Source organism: Antechinus flavipes, chromosome 1 (genome assembly GCF_016432865.1).
Source record: "Antechinus flavipes isolate AdamAnt ecotype Samford, QLD, Australia chromosome 1, AdamAnt_v2, whole genome shotgun sequence".
In the NCBI taxonomy this organism is placed as follows: domain Eukaryota; kingdom Metazoa; phylum Chordata; class Mammalia; order Dasyuromorphia; family Dasyuridae; genus Antechinus; species Antechinus flavipes.
In genome coordinates, this window is record NC_067398.1 from 229,574,174 (window position 1) to 229,595,269 (window position 21,096).

General features: G+C 35.6%; 1 protein-coding gene across 2 annotated transcripts in view; it reads right to left on the reverse strand.

Moving 5' to 3' along the window:
- The window catches only part of PEMT (phosphatidylethanolamine N-methyltransferase), a 167,197-nt gene that overhangs the window by 14,281 nt on the left and 131,820 nt on the right, over positions 1-21,096 (reverse strand). For both annotated transcript variants that reach the window (XM_051997600.1, XM_051997593.1), the window contains one exon: positions 6,630-6,741. In XM_051997600.1, the coding sequence (XP_051853560.1) occupies positions 6,630-6,741 (112 nt within the window). The remainder of the gene's footprint in view (positions 1-6,629; positions 6,742-21,096) is intronic.

The window sequence follows — 21,096 nt, forward strand, 5'->3', positions numbered from 1 at the left end:
TTACTGGGGCTGCCGCTTGTCCTACTTTTCACTTTCTCCTCCCCTACTATACTATAGACAGGAATGACTCAGAAAATAGATGGGCTGCTTACAAGATTCTTTTCTACAATAATAATAATGATAATTCTTTACAATTGCACAAAAATCATATTCTTTCTTCAATTCAATAAAAACATTTTAGAAGGGACTTTTACAGGTCACCTGGTCTAATCTTTCATTCGAGGAATTCCTTCTATACTGGCAGATACCCTCTTGCAGGCTTTTTTTTGTTGTTGTTGTTTGTTTTAAAAACAGGAGTTTTCAAAATCTCCTCTGTGTGACTCAAGACCACCTTCTACTTCAACGACCCTGATAGTCCAAATCACTTCTTAGGACTGAGAGGGACTGCTTGTCCCTCTGACCCATAAATTCCAGAATGTCAGTCAGCTTTCAAACTCCCCCCTGCAAGACTTCTTAATCATATCTCCCTTATGTTGCCAGTTTGAATAGGCCTTTTTCTTTGTCTTTCTTCATGAGGTAAACACCTAACTTCATTTCTATTTCTTCTCTCCATTTCTGTTTCCCTTGAGGCAAAAAGCCCCAAAATGCACAGAATTTTCTGGAATAAATATCTCATAGTTTGGTACTTTCTTTTCTTCATCTTTATTTTTTGCACAAATTAGTACATCCTTTTCTGCGTCTATGCTTCCCAAAACCCCTAGTTTCTTACAAAATTCAGTAATTTCTATGAGGCCTTTCCCAACCTCTCTTCTGCAATCTCTGTCTTTCCTACCAGATTCTAAGACCATCCTGCCAAAATTGTCCTGTATTTATTTTGTATGTTTTATGGATTTTATGTGTACATGTTGTTCTTTGATGATGGGGACTGTTTTTGTATCACTGTGGTCTAACAGGGACTTCACAAATACATGTTGACTGATAAAAAACTCTGGAGTTGATACTTTGGGGAATGGCCAGCAGTGACTCCCAAATCTTTTTCTTATGTGATAACCACTCCTTCTCTTCTAAATAATTTTTAAGAAATAGGCTTAGCAGCATTTTTGTTTTTCTTCCCAGGTAACTTTTACCTTCTAAATCCAACTCCTCACGTGCAACAAGAGAACTGTTCGGTTCTGCACACATATATTGTTCCTAGGATATACTGTCACATATTTAACATGTATAGGACTGCTTGCCATCTGGGGAAGGGAGCGGAGGGAGAGAGGGGAAAAGTCAGAAAAGAAGTGAGTGCAAGGGATAATGTTGTAAAAATATTACCCAGGTATGAGCTCTGTCAATAAAAAGTTGTAATTATTTAAAAAAAAAAAGAAAAGAAAAGAAAAGAAAAGAAAAAAAGAAATAGGCTTAGCAGCAATTGAGATTCTACTGTTTATATTTCACTGCCCAAAGAAGTATCCATTGGTCCCTATTTCTGGCCACTATTCTAACTTGCTAACTTGCTAATTAATAACAAAACATTCGATTAAAAAAAAAATCTTTAAGTAGTTAGCAATTTTCTTCAAAGTTTAAATAAATTATATTCTTGTATTTCCCTTTAGATTTCTTCAAAAGGTTGAGTAACCATAGTAGAATTACCTCTGCCCAGATGAGGATTCCATGTAATGGTACTTCTTTCCTAGAGATATGGGTTTTATCTTAAATATGAGAAACAGCATGTTTAATAGGCAGGAGTTCCTAGTGACATTCATTGATTTTATGACTTAGGGAATTGTACTGTGCTTTTTGGGTTTCAACAGAACAGCTTATAAAATTAGAATAATGGTCCCAAGCCTTTTCTTAATCCTGGACAACTGTATAATGATTACATTGGGTTCCTTTCTCCAACCCCCTCCCGTGCCCCCCCCCCCACTTTGCAATAAGCTCAAAGTATGCAAAGAGAGGCTCTTTTTGGCTCTTCTAATAACAGCTCTAAATTAGTAGTAGATTTTCTTTTCCTTTCTTTTTTATTTTTATTTTTTTTAAAGAAAGAATTTATTCAAACCTATTGGCACTATAGGCACTAGATTCTGGAGATAAAAATGTAAGGAATGAAACAATCCCTACAAGTACATTAATAAATAGAGTAAATGTACAAATGAATATAAGCTAATTACCTTGTGAACTACACCCCCCACATCAATAGATATAGATATAAATATACAGTGATTGGGAAAAATCAGGAAATACTTCCCATAAAATGTGAAAATGGAGTTATCTTGAAGGAAGATAGATTCTAATAGGCTGAGGTGAAGAGGGAGAGTATCTTAGTTAAAATATTTATCTTCAATAAAACTAATTTTATGAGATTGTCTAGGAGTCAGTTAAAGGGTAGTATAGGAACTTCAGTCTCTTAACTAAAAGTCCTGTGATTAGTCTTTGTTTTTAAAGGGCCCTGAAAACCAATGTTACTATTTATATATAATACATCAGACATAAAATTCCAAATTCAAAGGTTAGTTCTAGTCTAATCTAGAGAGAAGATCATGTAGCAGAGGGGCAAGAATTCTAGATTCTTAATCCGGATTGACTGCTAATTTTTCTAGATCTTCTTTTTCTCAGCTAAAAAATGAATAGCTGATGGAGTTATCTGAGGTTCCTTCTCCTTCTAATCTATTTTTGGTTTCAAGTGTATGTAATGGAATTGGAAGAAAGGGATGGGAACTAGACTTTGTGATTTCATTGCTATGGGGAACTCTGATGATAAACAGCTTCTCTGCACATTGTAAAGTTGCTTGGAACAACAGCATCAAAATTAGGAGATCACACCTCCTCAATATGGCCAGAACCAGATTTAAATGTAAATGAGATGGCAGAAAGATCAAGTGATTTGCTCAAAGTTACACTGCTAGAGGGCAAAAATTCAGGTCAAACTGGCTTTTAAGCAAGCTCAATCCCTCACTGGAGGAAAAAGGAGATAATGTTGAGGGTGTTGTTTTTTGTTTGTTTGTTTTTTTTTGGGGGGGGGAGGGGCATGAGGCAATGGGGGTTAAGTGACTTGCCCAGGTTCACACAGCTAGGAAGTATCTAAGTAATGGATTTGAACTCAGTTCCTCCTGAGTTTTTCCATTATTTTAGTCCATTGATTCTGATTTTAGTTTGAACTAGCTCACTGAATTTCTTGGGAACAGGAGAAAAAGAAATTGGAAAAACAAAAACAAAAAAGAACAAAACAAATTTTGTTTCACTGAAAAAATCATTAACAAGAATTTTTGGGGTTCAGCATATTAGCCTTTCTGACTCCAAGTTTCTGGCTAATGATTTACTTCAGTTTAGTTCAGTGCCTGATAGATTTAGAGGTATTTATTCAAATAGTTTAATTTTCTACGTGCCTTTCTGATGGAGCATCTCACTCCATCTTGCGCATGTCAGATGGAAGGGTGAGAAGAGCTTTTTTGCATCTGTCTATAAGTCATGAGCATATCAGTCACCTCTAGTTTTTATAATGAGGAAACCTAGACCTGGAACTAAAGGAAAAGTAACTGAGGAGAGGACCTTGGCTTTCTGGTACCTTCTATAGGAAATCTGGGAACAAACTCTGGAGAAGTGGGGAAGTCAATCAAGTTTCCTTTCAGTGACTCCCACTGCTCCTTTTTGAAACTTCCCATTCTCAGAGTATAAACCAAAGTTCATGTCCTCCTTCACCATATCCTCAGTTGTACCATTTCCTTCTATTCATTAAGGAAAGTAAATAATGGTAAAGTTTCAATTGGGATTCTTAGCCAAGGTCCTCAGCTTATACAACACAGATCATTCTTTGTGTGCTCTTCGTGTCTGAATAAAATCAATGATGATTCTTCCTCTCTCCCTCACTCCCACTTTCTCTCTGAAGCCACACAGAGAAAAGGCACTGGGGGCTGAGACAGATGGCCTTCAATGAAGATTTACAGGCAGTCCTGCTTGGTCAGCACTGTGGGGCCTGCATGAAACATTGCCCATCTTTAATGGGCTCTCAGACAGGCCACGATCAATCCTTCCTCCCTCCCCCACCTCTCTACTACTACTTCATGACAGTAACAGTGCTGGATTTCCCTCACAGAATAGTAAATAGTAGCCATTCTCCAAAGAGTCCCTAAGGCTTACTTAGCAGCTCACCTGGGGATCTGGGTTCCTTTAAGCACTCCCTGGATGATAGAAAGTTACAGTCTCCAAGGGTCCCATGAGGATTTTTTCCCTAATAGCAGTAGAAAAAAGGCTTTCTAGTTTCTGCTGGAAGGTTTACTTACTCTCACTGAGTTGGGAGTAGCTCAGAACACATCTCCCAATAGCCATAATATTTTCTTCTCCATGAATAATATGTAGACTCAGCCTCTAATACACTGAAAATAGTCCTTCACACAAGCTATTGGCTTTCTTTGCCTGGAGACTTCCAGAATCCCACATCTTGAGCTGCAGTCTACTTCACTTCTCACTTCCCCCAACCTTTTCCAGTATCTTCAACCAGATGACTGAAATTGTAGCTAAAACCTATGCTGCTATGTTGTAGGTAAAATGATTTTATAAGGGTCATTAACCACCTCCTAAACATACCCAGGACCTAGAGTAGAGTGAAAGCCTCATAAATAAGTATACAAGGGCTGCCTGTCTAGGGCTGCTAGGTGCTGATGGAACTGGTCCTTTGCTAAGTAAGCAGAGTGTCTGAACAAAGAAATCAACTAATTAACATGCATTATTAAGCGCCTTCTATCAATCAGGCAAATGACAGACCAAGAATTGGGGCAACTTGGTGAAGCTGCACTAATAATCTGCTTTTGATTCTATTACTAAGTCAAGTCAACTCTATGGGCTCAGTCTCTTATCTGTCGAATAGGGCTAATAAGACATATAGTATAGTACAGTATAATATAGTATAATATATACAGGGTTGCTGTGAGGCTCAAATGACAGCATGTATGTAAAGCATCACGTAAAGGTCAGCTACAATCAGACCCTCAGCTAAGAGTCAACACCATTCTCCTTGATCAAGAGAAATTCAGAAAATCATATAACATTTTGGCTGAAGTAGCCCTGAAGAGATCATCCTGTCCATCTTCCTTTCCTTATAAGGAAAGAAATGGAGCGCCAAAGACATAAAGTGATTTCCCTAATGTCTTTGAGTTAGCTTGAAGCCTCATACAAAGTAGTTGCTGATTTTTTTCCCCCGCTGCCCATAAAAACACCTTCCTTGTCTCTCTACAATAATGCTTAATATCAACACCCTAGGAGATTTCCAGGTGGGCCAACATGAATTGTTATTGGGTGACTATACTCTAGTATTTCTCAGGGATTCCTTCTTTTAAAAATTTTTTGCCTGAATTCTGCTCCTTAATTATGCCTTGGTATTACTTAACCTGCCCCAACCCATATATACTTTCCATGGTTGTGGGTATATATATCTATATATGTACCTATGTATATATGAACATATTTTTTTCTTAAATATAGCTTTATTGGGGATAGGATGGTTAAAGGAGAAAAAAAGAATAAAGTAAAAAAGGTACGCAGCAGAGAACAAAAGAACAATTTACAAGAAGTAGAGAAAAAATGTAATAATGAATAATTTTTTTCTCCTAATATATATACTTTCTTGATCTGATAATTTATTGTTATATATTTTGAATCCTCCCTGATGTTATATGGGATACATAATAATGTTTTCTTTTGTATTTCTTTTCTGTTCTTTATGGTTTTTAAAATTCTGGGGGTTTTGTTGTTGTTGTTTATTTGTTTCTTTTTGTTTTTGGATAAAAAAAAAAAAAAAGAAAGAAAAAAAAAGTTCCTGAGGGAGGAAGCAATCAGGATTAAGTGACTTGCCCAGGGTCATGCAAGTGCCTGAGATTGGATTTGAAGTCAGGTCCTTTAGACTACAAGGCTGATGCTCTATCCTCTAGGACATCTAGCTGCTTGAGATTCCTTCTTAAAAAGATCAAAATATCCTGGCTGACTTCCTGTAGCAAAAATTAATCAATAAATATTTATTAAGCCTCTCCCAAGAAAGGCACTTGGCTATATATTATAGAAGTAACAAGCATGCGGCTGTTCAGAAAAGAACAACAGAGGTACAGACTTGAGTCAAGTGCGTTCTTTATTATTATTATTATTACTACTACCACTACTACTATGTGACTCTAGACAAGTAACTTCCTCTCCTCTAGATCTCAATTTTGTCATTTGGAAAATAACAGAAATAAAATGTGTTCTTTAAGGTCTGCTTTAGGTTTCAAATTCTGAATAAATCATGTTTTCTTCCCTTTAGGAGATTACTGTTAGTCAATCAATAGACAAGATGTTTGCTAAACATCTACTATTTTCTAGACTGTTTCAGGTACAATAATTGATAATAATTAATAACTTAATAATAATGGGAAATTTTATCACTAATTATGAAGATTACTAAAATATTGATTTTGGATTTCAAATGACAATATTATTAATTTTTTTTTTTTGGTCAAGGCAATTGGGGTTAAGTGACTAGCTCAGGGTGACATAGGTAGGAAGTGTTATGGTTCTGAGGACAGATTTGAACTCAGGTCTTCCTGACTTCAGGACTGGTGCTCTATTCACTTCACCACCTGCCTATCCGACAGGATTATTAATAAGAGTTTGGTATCTTATAGTAAGATGGATAGAATTCACACTTATAGTGAAAATACTAAAGATAAACTTATACTTACATGATTGACCACCCTAGGTAGTTGGCTGTGCTCCCCCAATACATAGGATTGTCCAAGACATTAAACGGAAATTTTGTCACTCTTGCTTCCTTCAAGATTCCAAAGTAATCACCTATGGGAAAAAACAGAACCAGGAAACTCATTCATCCATTCAACAAATACTTATTACACTCTACTATATGGCCAAATTTTGCTATAGAGCCAAGAAGGGGTCTGGAGGATGCGAAAGCTATTAATAACTATCTTAATAACTATTAAGATAGCCCTTTCAGTGGTCATCACCTCCACTTCAATTGTCCAGAAAACTTTTTGAGAGTATGGGTCATTCTGAGCAACCTGAGCTTTTGCTCTTTTACATTCCTGCTATTCAGAGTTACCACCTGCTGAGGGGCAATCCCCTTTCTTCTCATCCCCCTCATCTCAGCCTCTATCACTTTCATATTTGATTGATTTTATGGTTGGCCAAATCGATACAGCACATGTGGAATCGCCCTCGCCTCTGTCCCACCATTGCTTTCCTTCTTTCTAGAGGTTCTTCAGTTGCTCACATGATTTTATTTATCCTCTCTATGCAGATGACTCATAGACTTACATATCCAACCCAAGTCTATGCCATATCACTAACTGCCTAGAGAACATTTCAAACTAGGTTTCTATGAGACATCTCAAACTCAACATGTTCAAAACAGAATTTAATTTTAATTTTTAATTTATTTGCAAATCTATTCCTTTCAAACTTTACAGTTTCAGGAAAAGTCAGCCATACATATTCACATTTTCAGTTTGAATACAATGATTATAGAAAGGCCTGGGAAGATTTACAAAAATTGAAGCTGAATGAAACCAGTAGAACCAGAAATTCATTGTATACAATAACAGCAAGAATATATGATGACCAACCAATTATGAAAAGCTTGGTCCTTCCAGTGATCCAAAGCAAACCCAATTGATTTTGGACAGAAAAAATGCCATCTGCATCCAGAAAAAGAACTAAGAAGACTGAATGTAAATCAACACATGCTATGTTCACTTTTTTTTTTTTTTTTACCCTCCCATGGTTTTCCCCTTTTGTTCTGATTTTCCATACCCAACATGATTCATAAAGCAATGTGCATCAAAATAAAGCATTCCCTGTTCATATCCTTTAATCCCTTATGTACTTAATGTGGCTCTTATAATACTTATTAATTTGTATCAATACCCAATACATCTTAGATCAGAATTTTATCAGATACTTTTCTAATTCAAATTCTAGCTACACTGACTTTATTTGTGCAAAACTATTTCAATTTTATATAGTTGATCTTCCTATATTCACCTCAATCCAGTATTAAGTTAAAGTCTTCTCCAATTGTACTTGTGCACACACATACATGGATGTGTTTTGTTTTTTTAATAGATTTTTTTTACATTATTTGAAAAGTCATTTTCTCCTTGAAATTAAATATAATAAGACTGTTGAAGAGCCAACTGAATGTGAGTTTCTAGACTGAGAGGTGGAGGTTTTTTCCGCCCCCACAAGTTCTTCCAGAGCATATTGAAAACACACTTTGGCAGAGCTCTTACCTGGCAGCAAAAGTCTGGAAATGTTTAAGGATTACCAACAGAGTTGAGTAATTGTGGACTCTGTGTGTACATGCACACATGCATATGTGGCAGCTGAGAAAATCCATTCAGATTCACAAAGGATTACACCTTCCTTCCTCTCCTCTGCCCTTCTCTATAACTGAAATAGTCTTTCATTAGCTTCTTTGGACAGATACTTAGCCTTCAGCTGTCCTGCTCCTTTTGACCTCAAAGAAGATCTTGGAAAGTCCATGGGCAAAATGTTGTATAGACATTACTGGACACTGTCAGAGCACGAATTTGATGCTTTTTCTCAACTGCTTTCTTACAAAGTAAGTTTCAATCTAGATATTTGCAAAAATAACTGTGATATAAAATTAAAAGGTGTCAATAAATCTTATTTTTTAAAAAATGAATTAAGTTCCATCCGTGCAGTGTATTTTATTTATATTTACAGATTTGAGGTCTGTCTTTGTGGAAACAATTTGGTCAAATTAATATTCAATGTCCACAATCTGTTTAGGAATATCCAATCTATAGACATCTACTTTGCTAATGTGAAAAGTGCTGCTATTTATAAGTGTCTGAGACTTTTCTATTTTTGGCCTCCTTACAGTATATATCTGGCAGTGGGACTGATAGGTCAAAGGATATGGAAACTTTAGTCACTTTTCCCCCACAATTCCAAATTGCTCTCGAAAATGAATAAACCAATTTACAACTAACTCAATCAACAATATAGCAGTATGCCTACAACCCTTCCCAATTTCAACCCTTTCCATCTTTTGTTACCAGTGCTGATTTGTTGTATGAAGTGAAAATGTTGTTTTGATTTACTATTAATGTTTAAAAACTAATGAAATGATTCAATACAATTCTTTATATTATGATGGGAAGTAGCATCTATATCCAAAGAGAGAACTAGGGAGACTGAATGTGGATCAAAGCCTAGTATTTTCACCTTCCTGTTTGCTTTCCCCCTCTCCCCCCTTATATTTTTTTCCCTTTTGATCTGATTTCTTGGACAACATAATGAATATGGAAATATTTAACCTTTGTTGCTTCCCGTTTTTTGGTGGTAGGGGAAAAGAGGAAGAAAAATTTGGAACAAAGTTTTTTCAAAGATGAATGTTGAAAAATTTGAAAAATATTTTTGCATGTATTTTGAAATTTAAATATTGTCAAAATGAAAAATGTAAATACGCTTTTTAATGACTTGCAATTTTTTAAGGACGTCTCATTCATTCAACCCAACACTATCAAGCATTTGTAATCCTTTCACCTTTGTATCATTTAAAAATTTTATGGATTTGCAATGTATGCCTTTAACCTAACTTACTGATAAAAATGTTAAACATTACAGAATTGAGCGCAAATCCCTGTGGTCTTCCATTAGAAACCTTCTTTAAGACATTAATGAATATTCTCTTGTTCTGGAGATCCAAGAAGTTCTGAATATTCTGGTGAATATCTCTACATTCCATACAAGAAAAAAATAAGACATACTCTATTGAAAGCATTGCTAAAACTATGGTAAACCATCATCATCATCACCAGAGCACTTATAAAGTGCTTCCGGGTTTATAAAATGCTTTTATGAATATTATCTCATGTTGTCCTTACAACAACCTTGGGGGGGGGGTTTGTGTGTACATGTGTGCACTATTTTACAGATTAAGAAACTAAGAGAGATAATTGTTAAGTGATTTGTTCAGAGTCAGAGAGCAGGTTAAGTATCTGAACTTTGGTGTTCCTGATTCCTGATTCTAGATCCAACTCTCTATTGTGCCGCCTGCACAAACTATATGTGTAACTCCCTTCATCAATTAGTTAATTACTGGGATCTGGGTGATCTCCTGGGACATTGCACAATAGGCCTTCCTGGTACCTATTAAAAGCCAGGCTTCTGGAAATTCTGGAAGTGACTGCAGTGAGGATGAGCAATTAAGCAAGCCTGAGGGCCTAATCCCAAAACAGACTTTAAAACCTTTTAATCACTTCTTTCATCAGTAGATCTTTTTTCATCATCTAATAGACTGTTATCTGGACTTATTCCCCAGCATTAACATTTCTACCTCTTATTCTCCCCATCCTGGTAATCCTGAACTCTTACATGACTGCCAGTGAATAAACATCCACCCCCAATCCCATCTATCTGAATCCTTTCTCTCTTTCTACTGTCTGTCATTAGGCTATCCAAAACACTTGTTGTATAATGAACTTCCTTTCATTTTGGACCTCTTCATCTGATCATATGACTCCCCAAACTCAACCAATTTAAGCGGCTTCCTATTGACTTTAGAATATAAACTCTTCTGGAAGTTTTAAATGCCCTGTACAATTTTTCCATTTTCCATTGGACGTAACTACTCTTCCTACCCTCTGAAATCCAGCCAAATTAGCTTGAGAATGCAGTAAAAGTATCAAATAATCTGCCAAGGCTGAATTCTCATTCATCTCATTAGCATGCAAATTTTCTTTCCTTATTAATAAATGGTAAAATTGTATTTACATCAGAAGTTTTAAGATAAATTTATGATTTGTTATTAGTAAATGTTTCATTTGTATACCTATTTTATATACCTATATACTTGGAGTTGTGTAAAACTTTCTTGAGTGAAAAGGGATGGTGAGTGGAAAAGTTTTTAAGAAGCCCCAGTCTAGACAACAGACTTGGAAAGAAAATTGATAGCTTAATGTAAGAAATATAAAAAGAAGTTGGCCAAGTAACAAACCCTCTAAACATCAAAATGGATCAAATAAAAGTGAATAATCCCGTGAAACCCCAGAAAATATTAAATAGTCAAAAGACTGAGAAAAATTCATTCTCTGACTCTGGTGGTCCATCAAGTTCTGATTATTCTGAATTCATTGGGGAATCCACATCTTACTATATTCTACGTAAGAAAAGTATTATATACTTTATGGAAAGCATTGCTAAAAGCAGGATAAATTATCCATCATCATCATTAGAACATTTCTACAATTCTTTAAAGTTTATAAAATGCTTTTACAAATATTATCTCATCTTGTCTCACAAGAAGCCTGGCCTTATTAAAAAGTGATCTGGAAAAAAATCTATTAAAAAAAAAAATCACAAAAAACCACAACCACAACCGAAAAAAAAGGCAAAACCAAAACACAAGCCAATGAGCTTAGTTAACCATATTTCATAAAATCTTGCAAAAAAAAAAAAAAAAAAAAAAAAAAAAAACCAAAACTTTCCAGACCTCTGGTCACCATTTGAAAGAAATATAAAAATGAAAATTCCAGGGATGGTTTACTCATAATCCAGAACTTCCTAGTCCAATTAAAAGAAAAATAATGTAAAAAAGCCAGAAAGAATTCAAGCACTAAGGAGCCACAGTCATGATCATGTTTAGAAAGTGATATTCCAGAACACAAAAAATAAAAGCTGTCACCAAGAATAACTTACCTACTAAAACTTAGTGCAAACCCACAGAGGAAAAAAGGGACCTTCAATGATGAAAAAAAGAATTTCCAAACATTCCTAATTAATGAGAAGAAACTTTGAAATACAACAATAGAAATCAAGGGAAAATAAAAAGGAAAAATACATTTTAGCAATTGGAAAGGAATATACAAGGATGAAGTGTTTACTGTTTAATAGGGAAGAAGAATCAGTTGGCTAAATGACACACATGATCTGGAAAGAATAGTTTTGATTTATAATGATCTTACATGAAGAAAGAAAAGGGAAAGCAAAAGAGACAGCTAAAGAGAAACTTGCTATTTTGTATCACCTCTGAGTAACAGTAGAAAACTATACAAATGGGGAGGAGGGAGGAAGGAAAGTATCACCTGAATTTCACTTTCATTGGAACTAGTCAGAGGAATGTAGAAGATACATGCATATATGTAAATGTAAAAATTTTTTTTAAAGAATTACATTCAAATCAATAGGGTAACAAGAAAGAACAGGGAGGGGGGAGGAAGAATTGATTAAGGGAAGGATTAGTTATAACCAAAATGAATTTCAGTGTGAAAGGCTTTATATGAAGAAAGGTTAAAACAAAAGGGGTAAGAAGGTGTAAGTGGGATCAGTTCAAGTGGGCGAGATAAAGGAGAAAAGGAGATATAAATAGTATCAAGCATAAGACTATTAATGCTGAGTACCTTCTCTCTTTTACTTCCACCTGCCTACGATGGGTGCCACAAATAGAAGAAAAATAGGAGAATACTATAAATATTATAAAATTCATTTTATAATAAATATTCATAAAGATTAATGACCACAGCTGTGAATGAGATAAATTCATCTATAAAAAGGAAGCAAATAGCAAAATAGATTAGAAGGCAGAATCCAACAATATATAGTTTGCAAGAAACATTTCAGAGGACTAAATGGTGGGGAAACAAGAAAAAGTATCATTCTACTCCATAACTTTTCTATACAGAAAAAAAATATATACCAGACTGAGCCCTGATTGGGAAACCTCTTAAGAAAAAAAAAAAATTAAAGTCATTTTTCCAGTGGTACACAGAGACAGAGTGCTCATGGACACCACAGAAAGAGTCTGGCCAACAAGGGCTTTGCAGAGCATTCCAGTTCAAGGAGAGACAACTCTATCAATGATTGCCAGCACCTTCCAAGAACTGAGAAGTTAAAAGTGATTAGCCCAGGATCATACATGTCATGATGGGGGTTGCACTTAAAAAGATTAAAATTATCTGACTAGCTGGCTCAGATCTACTATTTTTTGCACTATTCCAGGATCTCAGGGATAGCTCAGACTGAGAATCTACAAGCTTGCGATGCTCCCAAATACTTCTGATCCAGAGCAGAGATGGATAGCTACCTTCTTGCTCCGAGCTTCATAAGTTCCTGACATACTTGTTATGCACTTTCTATCTAATACTTTTAATTTAATATAACATGAAAAACAATTTATTGGAAGAGAAGCTAGATTTTCTTTTACCCAAATAATTTTATGTAACCAACAGATGCAACTAGATGTCACAGTAAATAGAGTACTGGGCCTAGAATCAGGAAGACTGATCTCCTGGAGTTCAGATATTTACTAAGTATGTGACTCCAGTCATTTCACCCTGCTTTTGCTCAGTTTCCTCATTGAATTAGACAAGGAAATGGCAAACCACTCTAGTATCTTTGCCAAGAAAACCCCAAATAGGATCACAATGAGTTGGATATGACAGGAAAACTACTGAAAAATAACAACTACTAATAAACAAAATGGTCTTGCATTTCTCACATTTCACACTAATCTAGACTTGTGACTATTCTTTGCAGAAAATCTTCTGTGAAAAATTATCTAAAACCTCTTTCCCCGGCATATTTTCACCCAGAATATCCTTAACAGAACATCCTTTTAGAATATTCTCATAAAGACTTAATGGTGTTGAGAAAAAAAGGTTATGTGTTTGTGTATAGCTGTTGACATCACTAGCTTTATTTGCTAATGATACAGTACATCAATTCCTCCATTATTCTGATACCAGCCTCTCTGAGATATTTTCAACGGGGCATATACTTATCTTCAGGTACTGAGATGTCAGAATCCAAATGTGATGGCAGGAGGTAGCTTATCAGTAAAGAAGATAAGCTGTTCTCATTTTGCATCTATTTACTGCCTTCCTTCCAAATAAATCCACAAAGTCCTTGAAATGATATGACTTGTTTATGTTTTCTACCTTTCATTGTTTTGTGAGGTGGTACTGCTTATAGTCATCCTCCACTTTATTCACTAACTTTGCTTGTTCACTAAACCAGTGCTCCTCTCAGCTATCATGTGCAAAGGCATTTTAACTGACAAAATAATGAAGTGTTTGCTGATTTGAGAAAGTTTCCGTGCTATTTTGGCCTTGTAGTTGTAGTGTGACAAATTCACATCATAACCTACTCTAAAAAAATGTTGAAAATTAAAATCCTAATTTCCCATTTTTTAAAGAGTCAATAGCTTAAGATGACAGGAAAAAATAATGATGAATGTTCGAGGGGATGCGGGAAAACTGGGACACTGATGCATTGTTGGTGGAGTTGTGAACGAATCTAACCATTCTGGAGAGCAATTTGGAATTATGCCCAAAAAGTTATCAAACTGTGCATACCTTTTGATCCAGCAGTGTTTCTACTGGGCTTATACCTCAAAGAGATATTAAAAAAGGGAAAGGGACCTGTATGTGCCAAAATGTTTGTGGCAGCCCTGTTTGTAGTGGCTAGAAACTGGAAATTGAATGGATGCCCATCAATTGGAGAATGGTTAGGTAAATTATGGTATATGAATATTATGGAATATTATTGTTCTGTAAGAAATGACCAGCAGGATGAATACAGAGAAGCTTGGAGAGACTTACATGAACTGATGCTAAGTGAAATGAGCAGAACCAGGAGATCATTATATACTTCAACAATGATATTGTATGAGGATGTATTCTGATCGAAGTGAATCTCTTTGACAAAGAGACCTAACTGAGTTTCAATTGATAAATGATGGACAGAAGCAGCTACACCCAAAGAAAGAACACTGGGAAACGAATGTGAACTATCTGCATTTTTGTTTTTCTTCCTGGGTTATTTTTACCTTCTGAATACAATTCTCCCTGTGCAACAAGAGAACTGTTCGGTTCTGCAAACATATATTGTACCTAGGATATACTGCAACATATCTAACATATATAGGACTGCTTGCCATCTAGGGGAGGGTATGAAGGGAGACAGGGGAAAAATCGGAACAGAAGCGAGTGCAAGAGATAATGTTGTAAAAAAAATTACCCTGGCATGGGTTCTGTCAATAAAAAGTTATTATAAAAAAAAAAAAGAATCAATAGCTTGTTAAAATAACATGGATTGGGAACTACTGCACATTGTCTTCCCATCTTCCGCTTAATTATAATTTGGTATCGACTTTTATCTTTTCTCTTGCCTGACTGCATACAGCAAGCCAATTAGAAAGTGAATTCCAACTTCAATAATCAATTTTTTTTAATATTAGATATAGTCAATTTCATCACTGTGATATTCTTTTGACTTTCTTATGGTTCTACATAAGGCTTTTCAGTAGTCCATAAGCCTTTGTCTTCATCTTTCTCTGTGTGTGTGTGTGTGTGTGTGTGTGTGTGTATCCTCTCCTCCCCCCACTAAATTTTAAATCTGATTACATGACTTCCTATTTAGAGTGTTAACAAATATTAATTTTGTTTCCATGCTTTTCCATGCTTGAAATGTTCTCCTTCATTTCCACTTCAAGGAATTCCTTTCTTTCATCAAGACACAACTCAAATGCTATTTTCTCTAAGAGGTCTTTCTTGGTCTCCCTGGTTACTAAAAGTTACTATTTATTATGTTTATACCTATTTATTTACATGCTACCTTCCTCATTAGAATGTAAGTTCGCTGAAGGGAGTTTTTCATTTTTTCTTTTGTACCCTTGTATTTAGCACAATGCCCAACAAATACTAAATATAAAAAATGATTATGTGCTGACTAAATTTAGAATCGTTCATTTTATAATTAAAATCATATTTCATTACTGAGTATGAAGTTAGATATTAACTTGGTTTAGAAGACTTATTCTTCACAGAATTTCTATACTCCTTTAGCTCTTCAACAGATTATGTACAATCTGCATCTATTGTTTTGTTTATATCCACCATAAACTAGGACTATCTTGTTTATATTCACTATAAAATGAGAGGATTAAGTATCCCAAGAAATGAGGTTTTTTGTGAAATAAAAAAAATCAATTATTTTTTCTATATGATTCTCTGTAGAGGACCTGTCAACTTAAATTCAACTTTTTTATATCGCTAGTTTTCATGGATAAATGTCAATACTGACATGGTTTAAATTCTCCAGTAGTTGTATGATTGTAATCGGACAAACATATTAATCACACCAATCATCAACATCAGGTCCTTAAAACATCAGTAATTAAATTATTATTTACAGATGGTCCAAAAAAATGCAAACTTCATTATCCTTTTCCCTCTTTTAGACTCCTGTCTCCTCATCAGTAATGAAGATGATTTTTTAAAATTGTTTTTTGTTTCATGAGCTGCCAGGGTGAAAGAATTGATCACCTAATAGGCAAATTTCCTAGGATTAGCCTGTCCTTTTGGTGACATGAAAATGGAGGAAAATCCTAGTTATAAAATGCAACCATGACTTGTCAAAGTGGCATGTGCCTGTGATCCCTGGTGTTGGGAGAGGCTGAGGTTGGAGGATCTATTGTCTAAATTGTAGTAACAATTTAGTTATTGAATGTCTGAGTAAAGTACAGTATGGTGAGCCCCTGAAACCCACCAGGGTATATAAGGATGGGAAAAATGGAGCAAGTTAAAAAGTTTCTATGCTATAATAATAATTCATTATTGTCCTCCTGGCCCAGGAGAAATGGCAGACCCAGTCTCAAAAAATAAATGTGTAATTTGGGAAAAGAGGATTTCTTCAACTTTGCCAAATGAGAGGAACTTTTGTAAGGCAGAGATTGGGACTTTCAGGAGATGAAGCAGAAAATAAGTTAGGACTTGGGGAAATCTGCAGAACAGAAAGCCCAGGGTTGTAAACACGAAGAGGGGTGGGCCATCCTTGAGTGACAGAATCACTTTGACCATCTCTGCCTGCTCTGTCCTGCCCATTACATATATAGGGCAAATTGGAGATCCCCAGAAACGTTGAAGAGTTCATCCTGGCTATGAGTCTGGAAGCATCCTATTCCCATCTAAAAAAAATTCTAATTTATCTCCCTTCTCACAGACCAATTCTGCCTAATCTGAGATGAGAAAAAAAAAAAAATAGGTCAAAGAGGCTATACAATGGGCACTGCTCTGGGATCCAGGTAGAGTTTGGGGACCTCTGCTAAGTGCATCACAGCAATTGTCAAGGTACAAAGGGCAGAGGGAACCCTGAGGTGCTGGGCTTGGGACTGAAAGAAACCTCATTCTCCTGAAGAAGCAGGAAGTGGCATCATGGTGGCAGGGGTGAAGGGATAATGTCACACTGCTGTGGGGGGAGAGCTGGATGGCACAGAAACCTTGTTTGAGAGGAGTGACTCACAGCCCTTGGGTAAGCACCTCACCCTACATTTGGATGCCAAACACAATGTTCTTCAGAATATCTAGGCCAATTCCACTCAGAATAGGCAAGTCTAAAAGACTGCGCTGAGAATAGTTTTAATGGGCTCCTTCCTTCCACCTAGAGGACAGAGGGATTTCCACTATGACCACGTCCCATAACAACTGGGTGGCAAGGTGAGAGAGGGCAAGGAGAAATCAGGAAAACTTGTTTGCCCAGTGTGGTCATTAGGAAAGATATTAGATTTGGTGACAAGTAACCACCCGGGTTCAAATCCTGGCTTTGCCACTAACTACTTGTATCTTCAGGAACAAGTCACTATTTCTTCAGACTTCAGTTTCCCAAGCTGAAAATTTTGAGATTTGGACTAGATGGCCTCTAAGAATCTCATTTCCAACTCTAAATCTATGCTTCATGATACTATGATCCTAAGATTAGGGTCCTCAATAATTTCCTCATGAGGAGCTGCTTCTGATTTTTATAAGTTTTATTCACAGCTGAGTAAAAAAAAATTAAAGGGGAATGGCAGAGGGGAATTTTTATAATATAGAGGACCATTGTGGCATCAGATGACTTGGAGATTAAAAAGGTGAGAACTAAAACTGAACGGTAGATATAGAATATTTACAGGAGTCAGGGAAAAAAACAGCATTGCATGTTGAGACATACTCATATGAAGAAATCTAGTTAAGTACCAATCAACAATTGTGTGCCAGCCACTGTGCTGGCTATTAGAGATACAGAAATCTATGTGCTGGGTACTAAAGATTAAAATACACAAAGAAGATAGTTCTCATCTTCAATAAGCTTACATTTTTTCAAGACAAACATCTAAAATGCATACATAAATAAGTATAAGGTAATTTTGGAGAGAAAGGTACTAGCTGTGGTATTTGGAAAGGCTTTGGGTAGAAAGCTGAGCTTTGAAGAAAACTAACTTATATTTGGAGCCTTCACATTCTCTAAAGCTGCTGTTTCAAACCTTCTTTTTTCTAAAGCCACCAATTCCTACTTTTACTGTTCCCTCTCAGGAGAGGACCTTGACTCAGTTTACTGAGGGAGCAGAGAGAAGGTTGTTTTCTACAAACTTTCCTTTTCAGTTCCATTTTCAAATTATTTTGGTACACTTCCTAATCCAATGCACCTTTGTTCTAGAATTATAGAATTCAATATCAGCCATCTATACAACTTTATTTTTTATTATTAGGATATCTGAACCAATCTATTTTCTTTGGGTACAAATATAATGACACTATTGGAAACATCATTTTGACACATTTCTCTTATTTCAAGTACTGTTCTAGGGGATTTTGACCCTAAATTCTTGTATATCTCAAATGGTATCAGTAAGTTTTGTTTGCTATGCCTATGTCATAAGAAACCAAACTATTTCTTCAACACTAGCTTCATACCCCCATCGATCATAAGCAGTTATCATGTTATTCTTCCAATTCTTGGCTAAGTCTTTTCTTCTCCAAAATATAATCATTTCTGAAGTCTAAGAATAGAGGAAAGGTTCAAGAGAATTATATAATATTTCCAGATCTCTTTGTCAGGTTGTAAACTCCTACAGGGAAAATACCCCTATCCTTTTCTCCCTCCTCCGCATCCTCTACTTTAAGTGTCTGCTTCTTGTAGAAATGGGCCAGAAGATATGAAAAAGAATCTTCCAAAAGAGATGTAAATTGAAGAAATATCAACAAAAATTTGAATGCTCAGAGCAAGGCAAAATAATTTAACTCTGAAAAACCACTTTATACCAACCAAACTGCCAAACTCAGCAAAAACCAAAGTTGAAAGGGCTGCTGGAAGACAAAAATGTTAATTCAATCCTAATGAAGCTATAAATGGGTCCAAATGCTCTGGAAAACAATTTATAATTATTTAAGAGAAGTTACTAAATTATTTATACTCTCTAATTCCAGGAGCCCACTACTATAAGTCTAAGAGTCATTTACATCCCAAGAAGATCAATGACAGAAATGTAAAACTCATGTATACCAAAATATTCTCAGTAACAATGTTGTAATAAGAGAAAGTACAAAGAAATTATGTGTCTTGGGAATGGATAAAAAAATTATGATTTACAAATATAATTATGAAATAGCAAATATGAAATATATAAATTCAGAAAAACATGGAAAGATTTGTATTGCCTGATAAAGCAGGGTCAAAAGAACAATAAATAGAGGGGCCTCTACTGACTACAAGAATATAAATGATAATAACACTGAAGGCAGCCAAACTCAGGTCAAATGAAAAGAACAAAGTTCAGAATTATTAAAGGGCAGACAAAATAAAATCCTATCGGTCTTTTCTTCCAAGATTTATTCTTATTGTTTTTGACAAGCTCCCTTCTTCTCCTTCACTCGCAGATATTCCATGGCTTTTTTCCCTTAGTGGTGTCCAAAACAGGGACAAATTGACGTCATTGATGCAGGTGTCTTGTCCAACCTTATAAAGCTTGTGTTGTTGATTCCGGACATTAATAGTAGCTGTCTGATCTGAAAACCAGGAGCCATGAGTAAAAAGTATTAACGGTAAACTACAGCAAGGTTCAAGCTCCGTTGGCTGGAATCTCCATCCAGAGACAAAGCATCTCATCCAAGGCTCAAGTCATATACTTTATAGGAAACTGGACTGCTGTTCAAAGAAAAAGTCCATTCCCAGACTAACTTCAAGAGGTCTACTAGGACAGGAGTATTTCCCAGAAATGATTAGGTTGGAAGAAGCCTCTACTTTGTGGGCTATTTGACTCATGTCCGTTGCTTTCCAGTAAAAACAAACCTCTGACAGATTTGTGAAAGAAGTAAATCAGGTTGAGTAGAAATCATTCCACTCTAAACTTATTGCTCTGTCTTCCATTTACAAGCATAGAAGAGGAGAATCCAAGCTCCTTATGCTACAGATAAGGAAACTGAGGCTAGAGAAGTTAACTGAAGGGTTCAAAGTCACATGTCTAGTAAATGGGACATTTTTTTGATGAGCTCTTTCCTTAAGGACAAAACCAAAAAAATCAAGGACTTTATGGAATTAACTCCCAGCTTCCTTATAAGGAACTAGCCTTTCCCTTTCCCCATCTTTACTTAATTTATTTAATATTTTATTTTTCCTAGGCACATATAAAACAATTTTTACAACTCTGAGGTTCCAGATTCTCTCTCCCCCCTACATCATTGAGAAGGCACATGTGAAGTTATGTAAAACATTTCCATGAAAGTCATGTTTTAAAAAGTTATGTTCCAATCTGTACAGATACAATCTGAGTATGGATAGCATTTTTAAAAATTGTTAAGTCGTTCGGAGCGGTCTTGGATCACTATGTTGGTGAGAACAGCAGTTGTTTACAGCTGATCATCCCACAATGTTGCTATTACTTTGTACACAGTACATTTCAGTTTGCATGATCTCATGGAGCACTTTCAAGGTTTTTCTGAGATCATCCTGCTCAGCATTTCCTACAGAACAATATTATTCTATAGAGTGTGGCAAAAATGAAATTGAATGCTTTGCCTTGAAATGTTCATGTTGAAGCAAAGGCCAGGTGATAACATATTTAGTATACGATGGAATGGGTTCTTTTGGGAGTAGAGCTAGATGAGATGGCTTTAAAAGAAACTTCAAACACTAAAATTCTAAAATTCTGTGATTCCCCGTTTCATCTCAGTTTACAGCAAACTTTCCTACATCTGAACTACAGTACTTAATGCTTAAAACAATAATTTATCATTTACTCCTTTATCCTGCAGGCTATGTCTTTTTTTGTTTTTTTGTTAAGATGAATATTAAAAAAAACCAAAGGCTTTTTAAAGGTCTGCTAGTTCAACTATTAGTGAAGAGGCTGAC